The following is a 25,331-nucleotide window of genomic DNA, read 5'->3' as shown; positions in this document are numbered from 1 at the left end:
ATTGCAGTGTTTCTAGTTTCGCACACTTTTGAGGGATGAAAGCGAATGTGCGAAGGAGCTGCAGACAGACTTGGGTTTTAAAAAGCTTGAGACCTGCAGTTCAGAGGGTCGAGAACGAACCGACGAGTGAAAGTCTCAGAGGACGGCAGAGTTCAGAAAATCTCAGAGCCGAAGATTTCTGCAGAGATGCAACAGATTGTGGTAAGAGGCCATGTCAGTAGTTCCCTGACTAAATTGGTGCAGAGTCATATGTGGAACCTATTGCACAAAAGAGGTAGGAAGGAAGCATGGAAAAATGAGAGGAAAGAAGGACAAACAGATGACTCCAGATGTTCTGACTCCAAATCACTCTTTGTAAATCTCGGTCAAATCTTTGAATAGATTTTGTTACAAAATCCTCTCAAAGCTGCAGCTATCCATGCTCCTGCTGCACCTTTTCCAACCACACCTTTTCCTTCCACTCAACTTTCTGTGAATAGGCTTGGATCCAGAACTTCCATGATTGTGCAGTCTACTGATCCAGAGTGAGACATCATTTAGAACCTCAAGAAAGATTTGGTTAGTTAAATGGACAGGATGTGACACCGTAACTTTCTGGTCTGTAAATTGTACGATAGTTTAATTTTCTGAGACACAGAATTGTAGGTATTTGCTATCTGTAGTTACAAAAATATACAATTGTTTTTTATATTACAAAATTACAAAAAAAAGCTTTAAATATTTCCTGCTATGTGTAATTAATCAATATGTGATGTTCACTTTCTGAAACTTTTTCATAATTTTCACATTTTCTGAGATGTACTTGCATGTGTTGAATGGATGGAGAGGTGATGTGGGAACAGTATTTTCTTATGTCATAATTCTCCCAATGCTTTTGAGAAAGGCAGATACACAATAGTTTATCTGGGTTACAGTACGCATCCACTCAAATGATGAAATAATAACCCCTGAATCACTCTTTTCTGCTGGCCGCCACATGGCTAAATAATGAGGTCCGTGTTGTAAAAAGACACTTTTATAATAGCAGCTCCAAGCAGAGAAGTGAGATGTAAGGCTTTATAGATGGTCAGAGACACAGTTAGAGCGTTTGTGTCAGACAGAGATCACAAGACTCAGGGATCACAAAGAGTTTATCTAAGCCTCTGAACACTCCTGTCAAAAGCTGTTCCAACAGAGACACACAGCTCTGCAAAGAGTGAACGACGACACAACCCACACACTGTACATAAAAACAGAGATGATGGCTTCACCATTGATCTGCTGCAGTTCGTCTGCCATCTGTTTACCTCTGAAGACTGCAGCATTTTCTGAATCCGAGTCCTGTGAAGTATTACACTGTATGCATAAGCGTGCATTTGAAGTTTCATGATATTTTAAAATAATTTGGTCCTCAACTTTGATTTTTTTATTTTTTATTTTAATTGTCTCTAATCCCCACTGGGTCAAAACTCTACATGCAGACTTAAGCAAACATAAAAACAAATTTGGACAGACGTCGCTCAGCAGATCGCAGAGAAAACACACACACTTTTAGTCACTACCAGCAGTTTTTGGATATAATTCTGTCAGAATGTCTCTACTTGCAAGACTAGGTGGCACTCAATAGAATTGGTTGCTTTTCAGGAACAAAGACAACTTTGAAGCAAAGTGAATATATTTTTAAAAGAATTAAGAATGCACATTGCATCAAGTCACTGATTTGCAGCATTCCTCCTAGGTGAACATAGCAACAGGAGATTGTCACTTGCACTGTGTCGCTGACTTTGGTTTTCCTGTGCATTTCATCAATAGTGCAAAGAATTGCAGATGTATGTGTCGTGTTGACTCCACTTGACTCGCTGCAAGACAGAGCAGCGATGATGGACCATGTAAAGATGTAAACATGTCTTTGACAAGTGCTGGCTCGTAGTAAATATAAAAGACAAAACATGAGACAGATCAAAAATAGAAACATCAGAGGTGCTATGGGAGAACAACATGCTGGACTCAGCTGTGTCTGCCCTGCAATGCTAATGGTTTTTCTGGAAAGAGTCCATTTTTTAAATGAAAGTCCTGTTGCTTCCAGCTGACATAATAAACTGCAAGGCAAGTCAAACAATTAATTTACCGTTCAACTCTGTGATGGCAGCTTTGCTTTTAGGGACACATTAAAACAAAACATTACGCTTCTCTGCAGTCTCATGTCACAATGGCTACACATTCATTCGGTTTAATTCAGACTGCTTTGTGCTGTTTTGCGATAACATCATCACAATCAGATGCTGCAGACTCATTGATTCCATTTCTCTTTGCTTTAGAGATGAGCTGATAATTTGATAAAAGCCTCTAGACAAAAAAAAAAGAATGCAGGCATGACATCTGTGAACCAGGAAAAGTGAAAATCACTACAAATCAAATAATGCATTTAGTATGTAACCTCAGCCCAGCTTTTAATTGTACACACACCCAATCCACATTACATGAGATTAATATTATTTGTCTCTGACACTGACAGGCACTGGCACCTAGAAATGGGTCTTGTGTCACAGCTGGAAAGCCCTGCTACTCCCTCAGTCTGCTCAGACTTAATTTCCAAGTTCAGTTTAATGACTCATGGATGTAACATATGCTGCTAGTGCTTCAACAGCCCTAACTGCTTTAAATTTCTGGCTGGCAGCATTTAAATGAACCACAACACCCACACGCCTCGTGGCTTTCTTTTACTGTTTTTCTCTCCAGTTTTTGTGAGACCATTTGGAGAATTGGACTTCTGCCAGCAGAACCTGCCACAGGGCAGATGCTGAGTTTGATGTAATTTGCTGATCTTTGCTACTGACTGGACCCTGCATGATTGTTGACAAGCCTGATCAAAATGTGTAATAGAAACAAAACAAACTTAAAATAAAGTGTGATGGAGAATTGGCGACCGGAAAATACAATCATGTAGTTTTCTGGAATAATCTAAAACAGAGATATAAAGATGCTTTTTATGCCCCTGTCACCATCCTTGTATATACAAACTGGCATGATAAAATCAGATACTTGCCCAGCAATGTTTGTTACAGTTCCAGATGTTTTAAACTTTTTAGATATCGCTCTGTCTGCAATCATGGGCATATTTATGCAGTTTTCTGATTCATGACGACATATCAAGCGATATGTTCTCCCCCCTTCTTTCCTATTTTTAAAAGAGGGTTAGTAGAGATTAACAGAAATACAGTGAATCTAGAAAATAGTCACAGGACATAACTTTTTCCACATTTTCAAATTGTATTAAAGAGGCATTATTATTATTATTATTATTATTACATTTTCTTCTGTCTCTTTAAGCCGTTTCCGACACTCCGCCTTCAGTACTTCATCACAACGACGTTCCTCCGTTATGCTGTTTACAACCATTCTTAGGAGAATGGTTCATATGATAAGCTCAGCAGACTTGCATTACTAGACAAAATTTCTACACAAAAAAATACCCCGTTATGACAACATGGAAAAAAGTCTGAGATTTTTGATAATTTACTAAAAATTGAAAACCAAGACATCACATTTATGCAAGTATCCTTCTGTAAAATGGACCGTAGAAGAGCAGTCTGGAGCACGTTTTCATAAAGGATGCTGCATCCGCCTGTTCCCTCAATCCTGACTAACCTGCCAGTTCCTGATGTTGCAAAACATCCCCTTAGCATAAAATGCAAAAATACCTTAGACAGGGATTTGAACCTAGGACCTTCTTACGCCAAAGGAACAGTGCTACCAACCTGGCAGCACCTATCCTAAAAACATGCTTTTATTTTCCTAGACACAAAACCACCAAACTAAGAACTCCAACTGTAGTCTGTCACTGAATGCATAAACCAACAATATTCATTTTGATCTGGATATTCTGAGTTAAATAAAGCTCAGACAAATTTTAGGGACATATTATCTGATGCTTTTAAGAGGGACAACTTTCAATTGTCTTACTTGACTTCAATACGACTACCTCTATCAAAAACCTGCAGCAGTAGTGAGGATTTTTTTTATCATCGCGCTACTTTTTCACTTTTTCCACACATGCAAAATGCAAAGGTCAAAGTAGATCAAGAGGTTTTCTGTTGTTCTTGTCTGTTTGAGAATAATATCTTCCTATAGTCAAACTGCCAGATTGATTCAGCCTGATTACTGTAATTAGAGGCACAATAATGTCAACTCTAAACACAGCTATTCGATATAATGCTTCCGAGAGGATGTCGTAATTTAGATCCTCCTGGGATGAATGCCGCAAATGCATTCACACACAAGACTCTACAAATGTGAGAATGCATCAGTCTCTTATTTCTTTGCATTCTTTGCTGATGAAGCTTCAACACCAAATGCTTGGACGCTTCGTTTCCAGAATCGGAGGTTTGAAACTCAGGATCCCAAATGGATTCTCCTCTCAAGGAGCATTAAATACTAAGCAAACAAAGGTCAACAAGAGCATGTAGGTCACCTTACATGCAACAATCACTGTGACACTACATGGAAAACAACTAACAACGACTAACTCTCTTGGGATGTCAGAGTATCCCAACCCAAATTTCACTTTGCTGTGTTATTTGCTGACAATAAGCAACAATTTGTCCCAAGTGTGTGCGGATGAACCGGTCATTCGAAGCCCACAAGGAAGACATTTCCTCTTGGGTGCCTGAAAACACTGAATACATTCAATGACACATTTTTATAACTCTGACCCTAAAATGAAACCTTAAAGTCCAGGGAATCATTAGGACTTTACGTATTGCCTTTGGGGAGTCATGAACACCCAGAGGAAATTCAAACAACGAGCCTGTCAATTATTTTTTGAACCCAATTATTGACAAATTTCTCAATCACTGTCCGCTTTTACACTGATTACCATGCATTTGTCACGCAGCAGAGCGGGGTCGTAACAATTTCAGCAGCAGGCCATTGGGTGTCATAACAGAACATTTCTACAAACTGCACAAGCTTGTTTTAAAACAAAATATTCAGGGAGAGTAACCAAACCTGCAGAAAAAAACAGACAAGTTTTAATGTCACAGTGTATCAGACTGCCCTGCAATCAAGCTAATTGTATTTGAAAACTCAAAACAGGTGCAACAATTGGCCCAAGGGCAAATGCTGATTCCCCCCCCTGCCAGGTAGCTGAGGTCTGCCGTTAAATGGCAGTGAGAGGTGGATGTGCACGGTTGTAATGCCTTCTGACTCACTGTGGTCACTGTCCTCTCTGCAGGTTCAGTCTACATCTGTCATGACGTATTACAGTAATTATATCGGACAGGGTGGAGAACAGCTATCTGGTCCATGGTCAAGCATCTCTACAGGCCTCTTGATCCACAAATCGCCCACTTGCAATCTACTGTCACCTGAACCTAAATATCAAATGCAAATTAAAGCAGGAAAAGTTCTCATTCATCCTCCGTTTCCTCATCGCCTCCCCTGCATTCAGCGGACGTCATCTCCTCACTCGTCTCACGTCCCACTCTCTCTGCAATTAGCCTCCCCAAACCTCCGTCTCTTTAGGCGTAGCTTATGATAAGATGCGGCATCCTGTACCTGCGGTGAAAAAGGTTCGAAGGGGGGCACAGAGGGCGCCAGCTAGAGGTGAAGCTCTGGCTTCAGCAGGAAAAGACATAGGGGGGTGTCACTGCAATAAACAGCTAGAAACTTCCACCACACCACAGGACAGGAAGCTAATAAACACACACACACACACATACACACAGAAGGGCTATTTAATATTCAGCACATGGAAAGAACATGGGAGTGAGTGCACACACATACTCATCAATGCTTCACAGTAAAATAGTTGAGTGACACAAGAAGATGCTGAATGTTTTTAGTAGTTTATTGTTCAGTTTTATGTTGGTGGAGATAAAATATATTTTCCATGGATATAAATATGAAAAATTAGGTTTAATCTGTTGTCCTCTGAAAGGTTATTTCAAAACATTTGAGTCTAATCAAGGCTAGGGTTGGATGATATAGCTGAAAAAAGTATCACAATATCAACACTTTATACTGATTAGTTTTTTGTTTTATATATCCAAAATACTGTAAAACTGATGACAGTCTGGAATAGGAAGTGTTTGCTTGATGACAGTATGTGACCAGAACATTGCATTATAAACTTTAGCAAGTTGAAAAGTGTAAGTTTCTCTTTTTTGGTCTACAAATTTTCTATTTATGAATTTTAGAAAGTGGTTAGAATTTTCTTGAGCGATGTTTTCATACATGAAAATCTGTGATTCACCTTGCATTTTTAGAGCAAGCCTAACATTGCTTATATACTTAAACTGAAATGACCATGTTAAAAGTTTCATTTGCAAGAGAATTGCAAATAACTAACAATATATAACTGCTCTAATCTTGTTAATTCAACAGCAGAAATTAGGTTTTCTAAAAAAAAAAAAAAATACAGAACATTATGGGCCTAATTGCTTTTTATGGTATAAAAATTCACTCTGTGATATAAACTTTGGCTCCTGAACTTCTAGCAGCAGCTGATGAAACAGAAATATCAGATTTACCTGTATTTGTGAAGCTACATAGTAAAGTATGTACAACGTAACTCTGTAACGCTTAAATTACAAATTGGAAGTTATATTTTAAGAAATCACAATTAAATAAGAAACGTCATACTCACTCCCACTCTTTGCGACGAGCCTGCGGTGTGCTATGTATTTTATGGGCCTGGTGTGCTTTGACTATGTCCTTCTGTTCAATCAGGCCTCCCCGCCGTCTCTTGATTACATTGGGACTGACTGCCAAATCTCCATCCACCCCAAGCATCCCACCTCCAGCGTCAAATGTTGAGGCCACATCCAGAGAAAGGCCGAGGCGGTTCGGGTGGAGAGTTTGAGCCTGCCCAGTCGTCTGCGGGAGGTAGAGGGTGTCGTAGCTGGTGGACAGACTCTGGGGCTCCAGGAGCGGGTGAGGCTCGGAGCAGGGGCTTGAACCTCCAGCCAGCCCTCCTCGATGCTTCTGCCAGCTCTCGCAATCCGTTGGTGACGGGTGCAGGACGTGACGCCTGGGGCTACTGCTGCCACACATCTGTCCAAAACCAGCTGCTGGACTGTCAGGCCCTCCTGAGGTGGGAGGTCGCTCCAAAGCATCGTGGTCGTCTGTCAGAGACTGAGAGCTGACAGAACATGAGCCCAGTTCCAGCATGGTGGTAAGGCTACCCGGGATCTTAGCATAGTGCTGCAGGAGGGAAAAGGAGCAGAGATCAGACGGACTTAAAGTTTCATCATAATATTTTGCGGTACTACTTGGTCAATAACAGTGACTATAAAAACTATTTATTACTCCTTTTCTAGGTAATTGTATGCATGACAATTATAGCTTCACTAACTGCTCTTGAAAATCATTCCCATATGTTTCTTTAGGACACCAGTCATATAAAGAAGTGTAACATATTACGAAAGTAAAGACAAATTTTCAAATTCATTGATATTTATTGATAAACTCATTGAGCAAAACTAACAATATGGACAGCTTTGAGATTTTTAAACATTATTATCTGGAACTTATTGTGAGAACAATAAATCAAAATTCATATAAGAAATTTATCATGATGAACGATATGATGAATGGGAAGCAGCACATGAAGCACTGACAGACTAAGAGCGATGCATCATTCCTAATCCCAAGTGGCATTCAGACTCAGTCAAAAACAATTTGCCTTAATAAAACCTATAAACTACAATATGATTATTAATATTTGTTACACACAGAATTTAATAACAAATTTTCACTCATTTTGCCACCACAAATAAAACAAAACACCACCTCATACTTTTTTCCTAGAATAGTTGCATTTTACTGCTCTGTATGTTGTCTCATCTTTGTTAGGCTCTTTAGCAGCCTTTGCATCGCTGTTACAAATTTACACACACGCACACGCACGCACACACACACACACACACACGCACACGCACACACACACACACACACACACACACACACGCACACACGCACGCACCCATACACACACACACACACAAGCAATCTTGCCTTAAGGAGACTGCAGTAATTGAACAGGGCAAAAATCAAACTGCCAGCCATGTTATTGATGAGCCTGAATCGCAGCTGCCTTCCACTATTGACAAGATCTGTTCAAGTTTTCTTTTTCTTAAAAAACCCAGTTTTATTTGAATCTGAATTTGCTAATTTTAGCAAAAATGCATTTACAATTAACTAATGTGTGTAATTTTAATGTTAGTATCTTGTATATAAGCAGACATAATGACCTGTGGTGGGGAATACTGCTCATCACAGCCATTCAAAGAAATCTGAGCAAAAAACACAAAATCCTACCAAATATTGTATCTCCCTGCACTCGAAAAAGTACAAAACTAACTTAAAATTCATGTTCTAGCAAGATATTTAAGTACTAGTTCAAATGGAAGATTGTTTTTGCCTTATAAAAAAAAGTAGAATATTGTCACTCATTTCAGAAAGTTAAACTCATATAGATTCATTACATGTAGAGTGAAATATTTCAGGCCTTTATTTGTTGTTGTTTTTATGATAACGGCTGAAATATTTTTCTCAATAAATCATATTACAATTGAGCATTGAAAAAAGGATATCTTAGAGATGTCTATGTTCATTTCTATATGAATCACTGCATCAATGCAGCATGACACGGAGGTGATCGGCGTGTGGCATCGAGGTGTAATGGAAACTCAGGTTGCTTTGCGAGACTTCCGGTTATTCATAAAACATCCTAACATCTTGATCTTGGTTTTATCTGCTTGTTTTAATTAATGCTCTCCCCAGTCAGTCTGTCAGCTTAGGTAGAACGGAAATATTTTTGCAGGTTGGCATTTGTGCTATTGTCTCTCTGTTTTCAGAGGATTTCTTGAACAATGTTCTGTGAAATGTTCAAAGCTTTGCAAATATGTTCTGATCCATTTTCCCACAACTTTATCCCTGACCTTCCTGGAATGTTCCTCAATCTTCATGACGCTGGTTTTCCACTGTTGCTCTATAATCTCTGAGACCTTCACAGAACAGTTTTCAATTTCATTCTGCCATGCACAAACACAAAACCCATCTACAGTTATGCTGTGACGAGACATTGAAAAGAAATTCAAAGACAGCCAACGTTCATGAACGCAGCCGTGCTCAGAATGAGGTAACAGCAAACATCAGTAACGTATGTTATGTATTTTTTGATGAAATGTCAAAGGCATGCGTTAACTTTGTACAATATGCATAGAATGTGTGCAGTGAGTGAGCAGCATAAATGGCTGATTAGTACAAAGTGTGAAGACCTGAGATCCGCTCTGCAGCCAGAAATTTGATCTGCAAACCCATTCTTGCAGTGTGCCAGTGTCGTTCTCTCTCACTGGCCTCAGTCTGTTCAAAATATCCCCAGTCCTCTGAGCATCAAAACCAATTATATAAGCTGTAACCTAGCCCCGCAACACAAATAATCACATAACACTGCCAGAGCTGTGCTTAATTATGCAGTTAGGAAGAAGAAAAGCTAACACTGACATCTTATTTAATTATCTTTATGTCTCCCTTATCGGATCGGAGAATTAGCGACGACTTATTTGGTTTTTGGGGATGTGTTAAGCAAGCGATACAACTGAGAGATTTAATTTCCAAATGTGCTGCAGAACGGCGCATACGACTGGTCCTCCCGAAGTCCATTTCAGTTACATGAATGATGGATTTCTGGTTTTACGGCCCCTCGGAGAGGAAAGCTCCTAAATAACGTCAGAGCAAAGATAGCAAGCTGTGAAAATAAAATGCTGCAGATCACAAAGCTGTAAGGTGAGGAAGGTGGAGTTAGGTCACTCAGTTGTCTTGCACATACCCAAAAGTCCATCAAGAGCCTTCAAGTCACTATATTTTCAGTTGTTAATAAATGAATGTGCACCTATGAATGGAGCACTAATGACTAGGGATCTTCTCCTTGTGCTTAAGATGAGGGCTTTATTTTTACATTATTGTGTCTCTCACCCCCTCTAAGCCGTTTATCAAATAAAACAGGCATGGAAAAAAGAATCTGACTTAACATTCTTCACTTTGTCAGAGGCAGAGCGAAAGCTTTTACATGTTATTCTCTTGTATTACGTAAAGACCGTAAATTACTCCGTTCTCTGTTTATAAGCAGCTACAGGTAAGAAGCATAAAAATCCTTAAAACAATTTTTTTTTAACTTGAGTTACATTTTCCTGACAAATATAATCAATATGCTGAGATTGATACCACAAACACATCATTTAGTATCCAATCAAACACTGCATCCAAACAAGACTTTGTGGTCGCAGTGCTGCACTTACTGCTCTTGTGATGGTGACAATTCAATATATTTGGCAGCACTATTTTCAACATTTTTATATTTATTTTTCCATTTAAAGTTCCAACAAAGTTTTCTCAACAACATATGTTTAAATTGCTGATAAAGGGACAAAAAGGTCCTTTCCTAGCATGCCTCCCCAGAAAAAGGTTGACATGGTTGTTATAAAGACTATGTGACCACAAGAAGCCAATCATTCCTGCAGTTTGCTGAGAATATACTTTGGAGATTTTTTGGTACAACTCTTTCCATTGTGCTAATAGTGCATGGTAGCAAGATAACCCAAAGTCCTTGTCTGGCCTTGTTTGTCATAATTCAGTTGTCTTAATTTCCTCTGACTGCTGGCAAGTTTAGAAATGTAGCATCTCTTGATGTTGTGAATTTAAATACATTTTTGAAAATGAGCCTGTAATTTAATTGAACTACTTTTAAAGATTATGCAGGACAATTAGATTAATCTGATTAAATTATTTTATTCATCTTCTCATTCTGAACATGCTTAACAAAGGGATAAAGCCTATCATTGCTAGACTCACTACAGCAGCCACAGTTGGATCTTTATCTATAAAGTTATTCAATAGGAACATAAATAAACAACCAATGTTTCATTAACATATCTTCTTTACCAAAAGTGCTAATGTAGGAGGGAACTGATCAGAAGACATAAATACATGCAGGAAAGGAATCTAAAACTGAAAATTGTTTGGAAAAACTAATTAGAGATCAATCAAAATCAATTTTACACAACAATTTTTACTGTTTGTCTGAGACTGTTTGTTGTGTTTTTCTAACTGGCTGTGAAATTAATCTGGTTTAAATTGCAAATATTTAATGAAAAGATTTCAGCAAAAAGGAAAAAAAAAAAGTAATTTTTCACACCACTCTCAATCCACATAAACCCCTCCATTCTTTCGCTTCAGTAAACAAAACTACAATCCAGACTGAGACGGTGAGAGCAAGGCCAAGCAAAACCAAACAAACATAAAAAAAAACACAGTGAGTTTGCCCAGGGAATCATATGTTGTGTGATTCCTGGTAGGAGGAGAAAAGAAAATGTCCAGGGAACTCTCATTGATCTGGTGTTTATCAAATCCATTTGCAAAATTATGTTTTCAAAGTGGCTGGACAGAAATGCCAACACAATTAGATGATCTCTAAGTTCAGACAAATGGATCTGAGCATGATCCTCCCAGATTACAGAACCTGCCACATAAAAATGAGCACACAACAAAACAGAGAAACTTTCATTAATAAAACAGAATAAGTTTGTGGCCAAACTTGGAAAGTGAGGAAATTTATTTTTTTTATAATCAGAGAAAAAACAGAGTAAACAAAGAAGCCCAATCTAAAAAGTTAGAAATCTTAATCAATAATGATTATGTTGACTTTAAATTACCATCTACAACAACTAGTCAGTGTGTTTGGCTGTAATATGATTTCATGTAAAGACTGTGTTTGTCTGTACACATGGTACAGTTATTAATCCTACTGTGTGCTAAAGCAGATAACAATTTATGATCATCAGCTGGTATTTGTGAGGAAAAACACAGAGAAAGTTCACTTAATATGCAAAAGGGTGTTTTTCCTCTTCTTACTGCTTTTCTCAGCTGTACTTTAGAGCCTCACAAAAATAGTCACAGCCCTTGAACTATCTTACATTTTACATGTTACCTGCTTGACTGTCCTGATTTCTGATGTCAAATTATCCTTTTGTTTTGCTGTGATTCCAAAATAACAATGTTTGCCAAAGAAAACTGGCTTTTTTAGCATAGCCAAGCAAAACATATTACTGTTAAAGTGAAAAAGCAATGTCAAAATCAAATGGTTATTATCATGGCAGAAACTCGGCATGCAACATCGATGACTTTTGAGAACAAAAAAGGCAAGATAATATAAAAACATGGGGGAAAATGCCTAGATGCTGAAGTTGTGGCATTCAGATGTGACCCAAAGAGAAGATGAGACAACTGAAGTTCAAACCAATAACATAATTTCATATTGATATGCCATCTGGATCTTATTTAATTGATCTTTTAGAGTCGTTATTAAGTCAAAGTTGAGCAACTTCGTCTTTTTCTCCTCGCACATGCAAGACTGACTGCAAAGGGTCTGATCACATCTGCTGAAGCTAAACTTTTTTATATATTTTCCAAATAATTTAATTGTTCTTAAGTATTATTTTATTATTATCATCATTACTGCACTGCACCTTATGTGTGTGTTTTTAAATTCATTTAATTTCATTACCTTTAGACTGCATGGAGCACTGTTGCCAAGCAATTTCCCCCCCATTGGTTTAATAACATCTGGGACTAAATCTGAATTGCCCCTATGTGTGTGCGTGTGTGTGTGTGTGCATGTGCGCGCGTGCGTGCATGCGTGCGTGTGTAGGTGATTGTGCATGTGTGTGCATACACAGTTGTCTATCCTCAGTGACCCTGCTGTAGAGTGACAAACTTTTGGGGGGAATATCCTGTTTCCTGGCCAGAGACTGCTCAGTGAACCATCACAGAGTTTGAACAACATGATGCAGGAAAAGAATATGAGCGGATGAACTTAATCTGTTATTTGCTTTTTGTGTTTGTCTGACGTAGCTGTTTCAGATAATCAAAGACATACTGATAACAAAACAAGGTAGCCAGAGGAAATACATGTTCTGTGATTAACCTCTTCTTATTTGGTTAAATTTCACAAGCAATATCCAGACCTGATGACAACAAGATCTGAAGAATTCAGAAAACTTCAGAAGGACGTAAGCAAAGAATTGTGGAAAAAGCAAAAATATCATATCCCGATCAGAAGAACTTCAAAAAGGTAAAGTCGTCAATGTCTATCAGTCTGGAAAACGTTACAATCTTATTTCTGGGGCTTTGAAACTTTACAGAGCACAGTCAGTCATTCTCCACAAATGTAGAAACATGTTAGAGTGGTGAGACTTTCCATGTGGGCGGTCTAGTAAAATTACTCCCAGACATCATTGAGGACTCTCAAAAGAACCCAGAGCAGCTTTAAAGGCACAACAGGCTTTTTTGGCCTTTGTTGAGGTCAGCCATCAAGATTCAACAATAAGAAAGAAACTAGGCAAATATGGCATTGATGGAACGATTCCCAGGACTTCAGGAAAAATTTTCAGTGGACTGATGACATGAATTGGAACATTTTTTAAATGTTTTTGTTGTGTTACACAGAATTTAATAAAATGAAGATCATTCCTGGTGATGAACTGTGGTTCTAATGGTTTCCAAGGCCAGGATGTCTTGGCATAACTAATGAAGCTATGAGTTCTCCTTTCTATCAGAAAAGCATGGCCATCAGCTGGTATGTGGCACAACATCCAAAGCACACCAGCTAGTCCACCTCTGAATGGCTCAAAAACATCCATAAATTACAATTTTGAAATACCATATCAAATCCGGCACATAAATTAGGTCGAATTGCTGTAGTCAGTCCTTTTTATTGTTAGTTGGAACCTCAGCGAATTGCAAAATGATTCAGTTGTTAAACCTTACCTCATTTTAATAATTTATTCAGATACATTTGAAATGTGATTGCTTTGTCATTTCAGTCTTACCATCTTTAACTGGTATTTGTATATTTTTTTTTCTTGGATGTTTTCTCTACTGCCCGTTTTCCGCTGACGTTTATGGTTTTTATGTATTCCACCTGACTGCAGAAAAAAATTTCCTAATGTGGACAATAATAAAGTGACAGTGATAATGAATATATACAGACCATTCATGCTTGAAAACCCTCCAATCTGGCAACCACTCTAATTTCCTCCAGAGTGACATTAATGAGTTCATGATTGACAAAGTCATCACAAATGCTTGATGATGGATGTTGCTGCAAAGGGTGGCACAACCATTTATTAGGTTAAGGGGGGTTAGAAGACTTAAAATAATAATGTATTTATAAAGCTTGCTGTCAGGAGTGGTGTGGTTGTTGGTGAGGAGAGAACGCAGGTAGATCCAGGATGTGATGAAAATGATGAATTTAATGATAATACTCAAAACAGTCCAGGACAGGCAGCACGGGAGAGAACAATAGCACACGGCTAGTTATCGGTAGCACTGACACAAAGACTGAACACGGAGCTGAGTTAACCAGGACTTAACAGTCCAACTGGAAAACTAGGACGACTACTCATACGACAGACAAACTGAGACAGTGATAGACATATGTAAGACAAGGACCCGACAAGAACACAGACAACAGGTGAGACTAAATACACACAGGGTAATCAAGGGAAGGAGACACACCTGGGAGACAATCAAGGGGGGGAGACACAGGAAGCAAACTGAACACAAAAAAACTCTAAAAATAAATACACAGAAACACAATCATGACACTTGTATGTGTCTGATAATAATTAGGTTTGATAATCTAAAACATTTAAGTGGAACAAAAAAGAAAACAACTTAATAACTGTAAAGGGGAAATACTTTCTAACAATCTAGTTGGATTAGCTGGTGCTGCTCATATTTACACTCCTCAACTTTGACCTAGAGTAGTCTAATTAACGTTTTATATCTTATTTGACTTCAGAAATACTGGTTGGATGAATCCGGTGACCTTTTAACACAAATTCATTTTCCTGCTTCTTGAACATTTTAAAGTGCGTATAAATCTGTTGATGGCTCATTTAATAAAATGCCAAACCTGCCATTCCACGGGTTTATAAAGATTGAATTGAAAAAAAAAGACTAATGAGGTAGAATAAAAGGTAATTTGTATATCTGACATTGATGTGAACCATCTGTGCACTAATGTGTCTACTTTCTTGGCATTTATTACAGAAGCCAACGCTCTGAAAATACACAACACAACCTCAAAGCTTCATAAAAATCCTTCTCAGAGTCAGACATAAAGGCCCCCTCACTCTCCTGTGGCTGCTCCTCACAATTATCAGAATCATACAGTCAAGAAGGTCGACAATGGTTTGTTCTAATTCTCCTCATTAGCTTTTAAGAGGCCGTTTGCTGATTAGCCCCGGTTGCTTCCGAGCTTTCTCTGCCATTACCTGGAATTACTCATAAACATCAAACCCACAGCCTCGTGGCAACTCCTCTGAGTCACTTTGGGTCAAATGAAAAGAAACAAAGAATATGGGTCTTCATTTAAATTGGATCACTGGACTGCAGGAGCCAAACGCTATTTCGCGCTCTTCGCTGGACAGCCAGGTGTTTGCAAAGTTAATAACGAGGAGTGAAAGCGAGGCTGAGGCAGGCGAAAGCACCACCTCGCACCTGCTGGGGCCTTACTAACAGACCGCATGACTGCCTAATTACACATCATACTGCAGCCATCCGCCGCCCAGCCTGGATGTCAACCTGGTGAGTGGCCAAACACGTGTCAGGAGGGGTTATGTCACCTGAAGCTAATGGATAATGTGTTTGAAGACAAGTCAGGTGTGAAATTTCAGCCTGCTGAAAATAACAACGTTGTTTTTGGAGAAGTCAAATAGATTCAGGAAACCCCTGAGGTTCGACTTTAATATTCTAGGAGGGAAGTCAAGGAAATATCTCTCATACTAAAGATGGCGAGTTAATCTCCAGCAGTGATAAAAAAAATACAGTCTCATGACTGTATAAATGTTAAAATGGGAGCGAAATGCAATAAAGGCAAAGAAAAAATTCTTATCAGTTGAAAATAATATCTTCTTTTCTATTAGTCAGTCAGTTTAATGTTTTGCACACAACGATAAAGAAGAGAAATGGAAAAAAAACCTTTGAAACAGAAGAAACCTTTCAGTTCATTAGAGTACTGTAGTTCATTTCTGCACTTCAATTTTAAAAAATTAATTTCAGACATTATCCAAACAAAATGGTCTCTTTTTGTTTATTAATTAATTCAGTCTCACATTATGAAATCCAACCAATACAAATAAAACAAGTTGAAATTTCCATGAACTACACAGTATGCACTATCAGTGCTTGGTCTGGCCTTTTTCATGCATGACTTACTGTATCAGTGCAGAGTGACATGGAGAGATCAGGCGGTGGCGCTGCTTACATGTTAAGGAAGGCCATATTGCTTCAATAGCTTCCTTCAGCTCATCCGCGTTGTCAATTCTGCTGCCTGTCAGCTGCCTCTTGATAATCACCTGCAGATTTTCTGTGGGGTTTCACGTCAGACAGACTTTCTGGCCAATCGCGCACTGAATTTGGGGGTTTCATTTTTAGCTGCAAACCATAATCAACCAAATTAACTAACGCAGATACTTAAGACATAGCAATTTATCTGTTTTACTTTTTGAATCAATGAAAAACAGAGTGTTAGATGACGTTTTAATTAAATGAGATTCACCGAAACCTCAGTGGTGTCAAAGTCTTAACACCACATCAATCCAGCTGTGATGTGTGGTTTGTTCTATCAGATTTAGCGATTTTCTATACGGGTTTGTCGTTTTACAACCTTGTTTTGTCCAACAAAGGAACCGAATGAACATTTCAGTCAATAGTAGCAAAAATTGACTGTTGCAGATTAGAGACTGAGAAGGCAACATTAAAAGAGTGAGCAGATACAGAAGTCTAATTTTCCCTTGCTCAGCTAAGACCCCCGGACGCTCAGCAGTTACTCTCTGTAAAATACAGTCACTTGATATTACTCAACTGTGTTATATGGAGCGCATTAAGCGGTGCCAGAATCTATATAATAAATTTTGAGATTTCAATAACACTCTATGTTTGCATTTTAATGAACTGACAGATGCAGCAAAATATGCAAATGATGAAATGTTATGGTTGAGACTTCGGTTCGTTCCACCCATCGTCACATTCCTGTTGCTATTGTTATCTCTTAATCATTAATTTCCTTCCTTTGTATCTTAAAATAATCAGATGTTTTTAATGACAGATATGGAATTTTCCCTAAAGGACCCTATGTCATGTTTCTGGCCCGTCTGCCTGCTATGTTTCTCTCCTCTGTACTCCTCATCAAGCTCATCTGGTTCACCTGCATGCTGCTGCGCTGGAGCACAATCAGACTCATGCCTTCCACCTGTTCACCAGCAGTTATATTCAGCTCTCAGGCAGGCAGACGGTGCCAGATTTTTGAAAGCCACCGAGTGAGTAGATATCCAGCGTTCTTCCTGACCTGACCACGATCACGAACACATTTTTGACCCTTGGATTTTCCTGCCTTGCCTTGCCCACGTCGGATTCTTCACTGGCTTCTGTTTTCTGGTCTCGACCCTGTTTCTGCCTTTTGACCTCTGCCTCCTGCCTCGCCCTTGGATATTGTCTGCCTGAGATTGCCTGCTAGTACTGGACCCTTTTTCCGTGACCTGACCACTGCTCTTCGCCCAACCCTCAGATACGTTTGTCTGGTCCTGCCTGTCCTAAACCCTGTGCCTCCCAGTCCTGTCCTTCCCTAGGTGTGCCACTTGTCTCTTCCACTGTGCTACCTGGATCCCTCATCCCCCACAACACCAGGAAGGTTAGTGATCTTTTCCCTTACAGACTTTTGGCCTTCCCCTCCTACCTACAACCCTCTAACCTGTTTCTCTGTCCTCAGAGGTTCCTGTTCCTTGCTCGTGGTTCCCCGTCCCTATACCTGGTCCTCAATAAAGACCTTATTGATTTTTACTTTGTGTCTGACTGAAATTTCGGGTCCTCAGGTCTGAACATTACACCCCATTTGTGTCACATTTAATAATTTCTGTGAATTGCAGAGATTGTGTAGATTTTCTTTATGTCTTGTATTTATCTTTAACTAACTTGTACAATTTTGCCACAATTATTTTCTATTTTATGTTTAGCAAATGCTGTGAAAAACTCTCCACAAAGCTTTTCATTCAGATGTTTTAACACCCTTGTGGGTAGCTGAACATTGAATATATAATTCATTTACCACATCCTTTTAATGCTATAATATTTTTTTTTTGTTTGTTAGCTCTATTCCAGCGCTGCAATATTTTTCTGCAGAAGCAACAACCCCATATTCCTGCAGGCTTCATTAAATTTTCATACCATCATTATGCAAGTATTGTGCAGTAAACAGTGAGCGACCATGAGTTTAAATAGATCAAAGTGTTTGACAGCAAACATTCTGGGAAACTGCTTATGTGGATTTATTTTAAATTCAGTTCTTAGACTCTTATTTTACGGCACATCTTAGCACAAAGTCAGACTGGAAGATTACACTGTATGGTTTTGAATTTACTGGACTCATGTGTTTGTTACATTTGATTAAAAAATATTAAATGAATAGAAGCCACTGTTCTTTTTTATGCTCCAATTAATCCTGCTTTAACAAAAAATGCTTAAAAAGTCTTAAAACGCTCAGACTGAGAGAAAATGAAATGGCAGGGGTCACACGTATCCATAAGAACCATTAAATACTGCTTGCCCAAAGGTTGTTTGGGAGACATGAAAAAGCCTGTTCTGTCCTACCATCACAAATAAACATGTCAAGTTTGGTAAACTTTACTAAATCCTACTAAATGTGTACTTTAGTCAAATGAGAGTAAGATTAACCTTTACATAACCAAATACTTCAGGTGGTTCTAGAACAGGGACCGATTCAATCAGCTGTGGTGTGTGGTGGATAATCTGCGATAACTTTGGTCTGTTTTTTTCTCCAACTGAACCTTGTTAGAGTGGAGACAAGAGGAGATTTTAAATAAAAATATTCTGGCGTCTGCAATTTAGCCAAAAATGGGTTGACATTGGACATTTCAACTGGGTAATGGTCCTAAACCTGTGGCCACATCAAATTCATTTGAAGCAAAACCAATGTTTTCCCAATGTGATTGTAGCACCTTGATTTAGAAATTATAAAAATCACCTGGAGTTAGCTGGTGAGGGGAAAGGCATCTGAAAAAACCCCAAGGACTGGATGATGTAGAGAGTTTGTGCCAAGAAAAATAGTGCAAAATATTACTCTTTGCATGCTTCAAACTTATAGTATGTTAGAAACTGTCCTGTTGACAAAAGGGAGTTGGACAAATTATTGTTGGCCATTCAGGTACTAATAACTGTACCAGCAACTCACAACTTTGTTAAAATAATGATTTTATGATGTTGCTTTTTTTTTTCTTTTTCAAAAACTGAAAGAATTTGTAATTGACTTTTTTCTAATTTTAGTGGAAAAATGTTCTGAGTATAACAAATATCCATAACTGAGGTTGATGTATAACAAAAATTACCCTCATTTGCCAAATTTTCTATTTAGATATGTTTTTTTGCACATATTAAATGCCCATTAAATTGCACATATCACATATTAAAATTTATCTGAAATATTTTGAAGCAACGGATTGTCTACTACTTGCTGCCTTGTATGTGTCAATTTTTTTTATGAAGTCTGAGTTATGCCTAGATACATTGCAAACTAAAATACCGATAAAGATTTGACATCCCATCTCTCATCAGGCTTTGTCTGTATGGGATTATAAGAAAACTCAGCACTCAAGGTAAATTTAAGCTGCAAGTAACTGGGCCCTTCAGCTGTCACATGGCTGCCAATACACCACACATAAATCATATTTTACAGCTTGCAACAGTTGTGGTTTCTTTTGCTTATTTTTGGTTTTCCCTACTTTATCCCCTTAAAGGTTGTGTTCTTGATGCCCAAGGCAACCACACTCAAGAGAAATGAGAAATGTTTTTTGTTATAATCTATCCACTTGCAAAATTCAAGTGTTTGCAAGACTGACGGTTGTCTGTTCAACAATAATTTCATACTGGAGAAGACTGAAATAAATATACAGGAATTAGTCATCATCCAACATAAAAGAGACCAACTCCTGTTTTCAACAAGAGCAGACTGAGTCTCATAACTTCACCAAGGCTGAACAAAAACGTGATTATTTTTAAGGTGAGTGAAGGTATTACTGTTGATTAGTTTTACATGAATCTAACCCTATGAGAAACACTGTTTAAAAAACTAATAATTAGAAAGAGCTTATAACCTTGCAGGCTCAGTCATGCTAATACACCAATACACCAATACACTCTAGCCTTTCACCGCCTAATTTCATACACTCCTTCACTGCATCCATAAATCTACTTTTTGATCTTCCTTGTTGCCTCCTGTCCGGATTCTACTGATTTAATCACTGTTTCTCTTCTGAGCATGTCCAAACCATTTCAGCCAGGTCTGTCTGACTTTATCTCCAAAGCATAAAACCTGATGTGCTCGTTCCTGATTCTACCATCCCCCTTGTTTTTAAAACAATGGAACTAGAAAACATAATCCTTACTAATTCCAACTACATCCCAATCCACAGCAAGTACCTCTTCTACATTCTTTATCTTTTTTTTCTTATTCATCAGTTCCTTAAAGTACTATTTCCATCTTTCCATCTAACACTTATCTCTATCTCTCTGATAGCTGCTCCTGGTCTATCATTGTCCTCCTCTGCCATGTGATTGGTGGTTCCCATAGATGGATTTGTATGCATTAATTCCCTCTACCTCCAGTCTGACCAGTGTCCCTATATCTGTCAAAGAAAAGCAAAGCACTAGCAGAGTAATGATCTTTTTACTCTGCCTGTTTGTTAGATAGCCCGCCATGTTTTAGTAGGTTTGCTTTGCATTGTTTAATGATGGATTTAACAAAGTTCTATGACGAAAACCTGTAATATTGTTTTACAATATCACTCTGACTTAAACTCATTCACAGATTTCTCCCTCACCTGTCTGGCTTTGGGCTCCATTAAGTTGCTTTTCCACTGATGTTTTATTTTTTAAAGGTTTTATTGGCTCTAATGGCCTTTATTTGATAGGAAAGTGGGTAATGAGAGAAGGGGGAAGACATGTGGCAAAGGTCGCCAGGCCGGGAATCAAACCTGCGACGACCACGTCAAGGACTGAGGCCTCCATATGTGGACTGTGCTTAACCTCTGCGCCACCACAGCACACCTGCCACTAATGTTTTCTAACAAACCTTTTCACAAACATTCACACATTGAAGGAGGATGACAAATGCATGTCTATGTAAAAAACAAAACAAAAAGAAAACGTGTTTTGTTGCTTGTTCCCATTTTTTACAGTTATGTAGTACTTTGTGGTGGTTTGTCACATTAAGAAATATATTGAAGTTTGATTTTGACAATATGCAACAAAGTTCAAGGGTTAGAAATATGTTTGCAATGTGAAATGATTAAAAATCTTTGAGAGCAATTGATGACAATCTGTTTCTGGCATTGGCCACAGCACAGTCAACAAACATAGAGTCTGTTCTTAAGACGGGGTTTAAGAAGTACACTGCCGTTCTCTCTTCAGCTGAACAGCTGCATTAATTTATACACCATGAAAAGCAATTTACACCCCTGTCAGAGAGAATGGTGTTATTTAGTCTGGCCAATCAGAGCACTCAACAAGAAACGATTAATAAAACAGGAAATAAAGACACCAGGGGTGGTAACTGGTAAGTGTTCATATGATTAAATAATTAACAAGGCAGTCCAGAGAAGGGAATCGATCAAAGCCAAGATCCATTTTGTCTTTGCACAAAAAAAAAATAGATCACTTGATTAATTCTAGTTAAATCCCATTATCCTACAGGGGAGATGAGAAAAAGAGATGTGAGGTGACAAAATCATCTGGAAAGCCACTGTTTTCCTTCCCTATCTTGACATCTGAATCACAGACAATGCTCAAACTGGTCTCTCGTTGGCTGTTTTACTTTAAAATATAGATGTATGGGTAATTAGTTCTTCTGGTTTGGATTGTTTTTTTAAGACAAATACCCAATTTATTTAAACCCAGACCATGATAATAAACATGAAATCTGGAAAGGATGTTATTTCATTGACAACTAGTCAGACAAACACTGAAAAAAAAAATTATTTGTGAAGCTCACACTCAACAATCAGAATGTCCTGTCTGAAGCCTGATTTTGCAGAGCTCAAACAGTGCCGACCACCTCTGTCACTTTGAACATAATTCAGACTATAAAGATGTAAAAGATGCAGTGAAGAATGACTTATGCACTGTCAATGGCTGAACATGTTATGCACAATAAGAATGCAGTAAGAAAATGTGAGTAAAGTCTTAATTTCTGAATGGTCTGAATGGTTTGTTGTGTTAAAAATACAAAACAAGAACTAGAGGCTGTTGACAGCAGTGAATTTTCTTTCCTTGCGCCTTCCCTCTTCAATAATAATAATAATAATAATAATAATAATAATAATAATAATAACAACAACAACAATTTAGTGGTGTGCAGTTGCAAAACTGCAAAAATATTTATAACTAACTATATAATTTCATTAGAAAGGTGGAATTTCTTACCTAAAAAGCAACAACTTCTGTCCATTCCTGTCCTCTGTCCACAAAAAAATGAAAATGTGTCTGTAGAAACGACCACCTCCGCTGTAGTATTTCCTCTTCGAGTCCTTAGAGGAAAAGAGAGAGAATGAGGGAGGAGAGTAGGGGGAGTCGGGGTTGTAGCAGGTTATTAGAATCGGAGAAAAATTATGACTTGCCTATTTAACAGTACCATTTTTTTTAAAGGAACACTATAGCTTACAATTACATCAAATTTAAACCCAACGGTTGTGATATAATCCAGGCTACAGGCTGAAGCGTTTGTGCTGTTTCACAATAAAACATCACACAAAAAACCTACTTGTTGCCTTCCGCATGGTTCAACAGGGATCCATAACCTGGAAACCTGAGGGTCTGCCTTCATAACGAACTGCTGCACTGCGGTTTATATATTTATGACTCACCTGTGAACACTGAACGCACATGCTGCCAAAAAAACCCAAAAAAAACTCATGTTTTTCAGCGTGCACGTTTATTGCCATTAAGGCTAATCTAAGCTATATAAATAACTACGTTTGGATAAATGGGAAGATAAAAAAAGGAAACTGTTGCGTTGAAAATTGCATAAATTAATCAGATTCTAGCTAATGCGATGATTGTCAGGAAACAAACTAATGCCGTGCAGGCTTTTATGTGTCCACACATCTGTGGTATTTTTCTATGCAATACTCGTTTTGACCACAAGAGGGTAGTAAAGCCTAAAAGGTCGTTCTTATGTTGTTGCTCATGAGCATGGGGTAAATGCGTTTTACATTAGTATTTTACCAATCTAATAGCTTCTTTCACACTTGTGTCATTTTAACTAAACCGTACATGTCTAAACCACACGCTTTACTAAATTTATTTACTCAAATTACAAAAATAAGACAAATAATTCTGATTTTTTTTTTAAATAATAAAAACTATTATTAAAGTAATTAATTAAAAAATATATATATATTTTTAAATATAACTAACCAACTAAACTAACTGAAAACCCTGACCAAACTTTGCTGTTAATTTCGTGTTTGCAGAAGGGGAGTGTCACAAATGACGCAGGCCAACTATCGCGGTATTTCGGTGTCAGTTACCTACCCGTCCTGGATACTAGTTTCACCGTTGAAAAACATCAACATAGTAACCCGGGAAAGGCGACCTCTGAAAGACAAGACGACATATTTCCTTAAGGAAACTTCACAGCTGCTTTGGACACGATGACTTTTTCTAAAGAAAGTTGAAATAATGGATATATGTCGCTGTAAAAAGTTGGTAGTTTAGTTGCCGTAGCTTTTGGCTAGTCTACTAGCTAACGTTAGCTGGCTAACGCTAACGGTAGCAAACAGATCGCTAAAGGAAATCAAAAGCGAACTGTGGATATTTTAGGAGTTTCGTATTATGAGTTCATCAGCGTAAATGTGGACAATTAGACACACCGGGTCGTCCTCCTAAAGGTATGTGTTTTAAGTGTTGACAAATAAGTTGCTAGGCTAAGTTAATGATTTTCCTGCCACCTAGCGAAACTCTTTCGAGTTTGCGGCACCGACTATTGCCTGGATTGAATTTATGCCAATTGAAGTCCGCAGCGACTGAGCAGTGCCTACAGTTTTGTGTTAGTTTTTTATACGTTATTAGAAAATCTCGAATGCATTTTGAAAATAAAAATTTGTTGAAAGTGAATCTGCTTAAATGACAGCGTATGCAAACCCGACACTTTTGTTAGTTCTTAATCATGCCCTTTATAAATTTCAGATAAGGACCTGTAGATTAAATCAAGAAGTCTTTTTTCACAAAGTTTAGCTTTTAATGTTGTTTTTTAAATGGCTAGTTTTATTAGTTTTTGATGTAATTAGCAATTCATATGATTTAGCTGTTTGCGTTTTGCTGAATACATTTGAAGTAAGTAAAAATAAATGTATCTTGTTGTGAATTAATTTTCTGTTGATTTGGTAGGTACACACTAATAGTTCAGTTATTAACATTAAAATGAAAACAATGGTTACTCTTCCTGTAAAAAGGAAACCCCAATCTCTAGTTCCTCTTCATAGTGAAGTTGTGTTTTGCATATTATGCCATTTGTGGTTTGAAGTTAGATTGCAACAGTTTTCTGTATGTTCATGTCTATGAACATAGTTAGATGTGACAGCGTCTAACTATTGCTTGGACTGAGTTGCATATTTCTCATAAGTGTTTTGCCACAGTATATTAGCATATGAAATATTATTTTAAAATAGTACGTCATTAACACATAGGCACATTCAATTGTGTCAAATAAAGCACAATTGCTTTATATGACTATCTTTAACAACTCCAATTGTTAAAGATAGTCATATAAAGCAATTGTGCATGTCCACCGCTCTTGTGCATGCTTGTGGAATAAAGTGTTTGTGTTACCTCGTGTATTACACTGAAAGTAATACATATACGTTACTACGTTTGATCTTAGTCGTAACAGTAGAGGAGTGGTTTACATTTGACACAGACACCTTGAACTTCCACCACATCAATAGAATGTCTAGCATGTGTAAAAGGTTTTAATAAAAAACAGAACTTGTATTTTCTTTCTGATTATGCATTTAAAGGATACACCTCCTTTAGTTTCAGTTTTATTCACTTTATCTGCTTAATAAGCTGTAAATGGTTGGATGAGTTAGCATCACATACAAGACTTTTCCTTAAAGAAACTCTATATTTGATGAAGTCAAAGACATTTACCATTTCATAGTAATTGTTATCTAACACTAAGAAAAAAATGTACTGCATTTATTCTTGGAAGCAACCAG

General features: G+C 37.9%; 2 protein-coding genes and 1 long non-coding RNA gene across 6 annotated transcripts in view; 2 read left to right on the top strand and 1 right to left on the bottom strand.

Annotated features, from left to right (window-relative positions):
* cacna1ea (calcium channel, voltage-dependent, R type, alpha 1E subunit a) overlaps positions 1-23,071 on the bottom strand; it is a 103,325-nt gene extending 80,254 nt beyond the window's left edge. For 2 of the 3 annotated variants that reach the window (XM_081606410.1, XM_081606409.1), the window contains exons 1-3: positions 22,977-23,071; positions 22,537-22,640; positions 6,626-7,182 (exon numbers count right to left, since the gene is read on the bottom strand). In XM_081606410.1, coding sequence (XP_081462536.1) covers positions 6,626-7,149 — 524 coding nt within the window. In that variant the 5' untranslated portion in view covers positions 7,150-7,182; positions 22,537-22,640; positions 22,977-23,071. The remainder of the gene's footprint in view (positions 1-6,625; positions 7,183-22,536; positions 22,641-22,976) is intronic. The other variant, XM_081606411.1, reaches the window with a different exon arrangement.
* LOC103464080 (uncharacterized) lies at positions 10,949-17,883 on the top strand. Its single transcript, XR_533591.2, has 2 exons — positions 10,949-17,734; positions 17,813-17,883. It is a non-coding gene; the product is annotated as an uncharacterized LOC103464080 (long non-coding RNA).
* A 556-nt stretch (positions 23,072-23,627) lies between the features above and the next one.
* Positions 23,628-25,331, top strand: part of cep350 (centrosomal protein 350) — a 34,333-nt gene continuing 32,629 nt past the window's right edge. For both annotated transcript variants that reach the window (XM_081606408.1, XM_081606407.1), the window contains exon 1: positions 23,628-24,002. The gene's annotated coding sequence lies outside the window, so the exon portion shown is untranslated. The remainder of the gene's footprint in view (positions 24,003-25,331) is intronic.

Source organism: Poecilia reticulata, chromosome 4 (assembly GCF_904066995.2).
Source record: "Poecilia reticulata chromosome 4, P_reticulata-male-v2, whole genome shotgun sequence".
Lineage (NCBI taxonomy): Eukaryota > Metazoa > Chordata > Actinopteri > Cyprinodontiformes > Poeciliidae > Poecilia > Poecilia reticulata.
The sequence above is the reverse complement of the archived record's forward strand: the minus strand, read 5'-3'. Positions and strand labels throughout refer to the sequence as shown.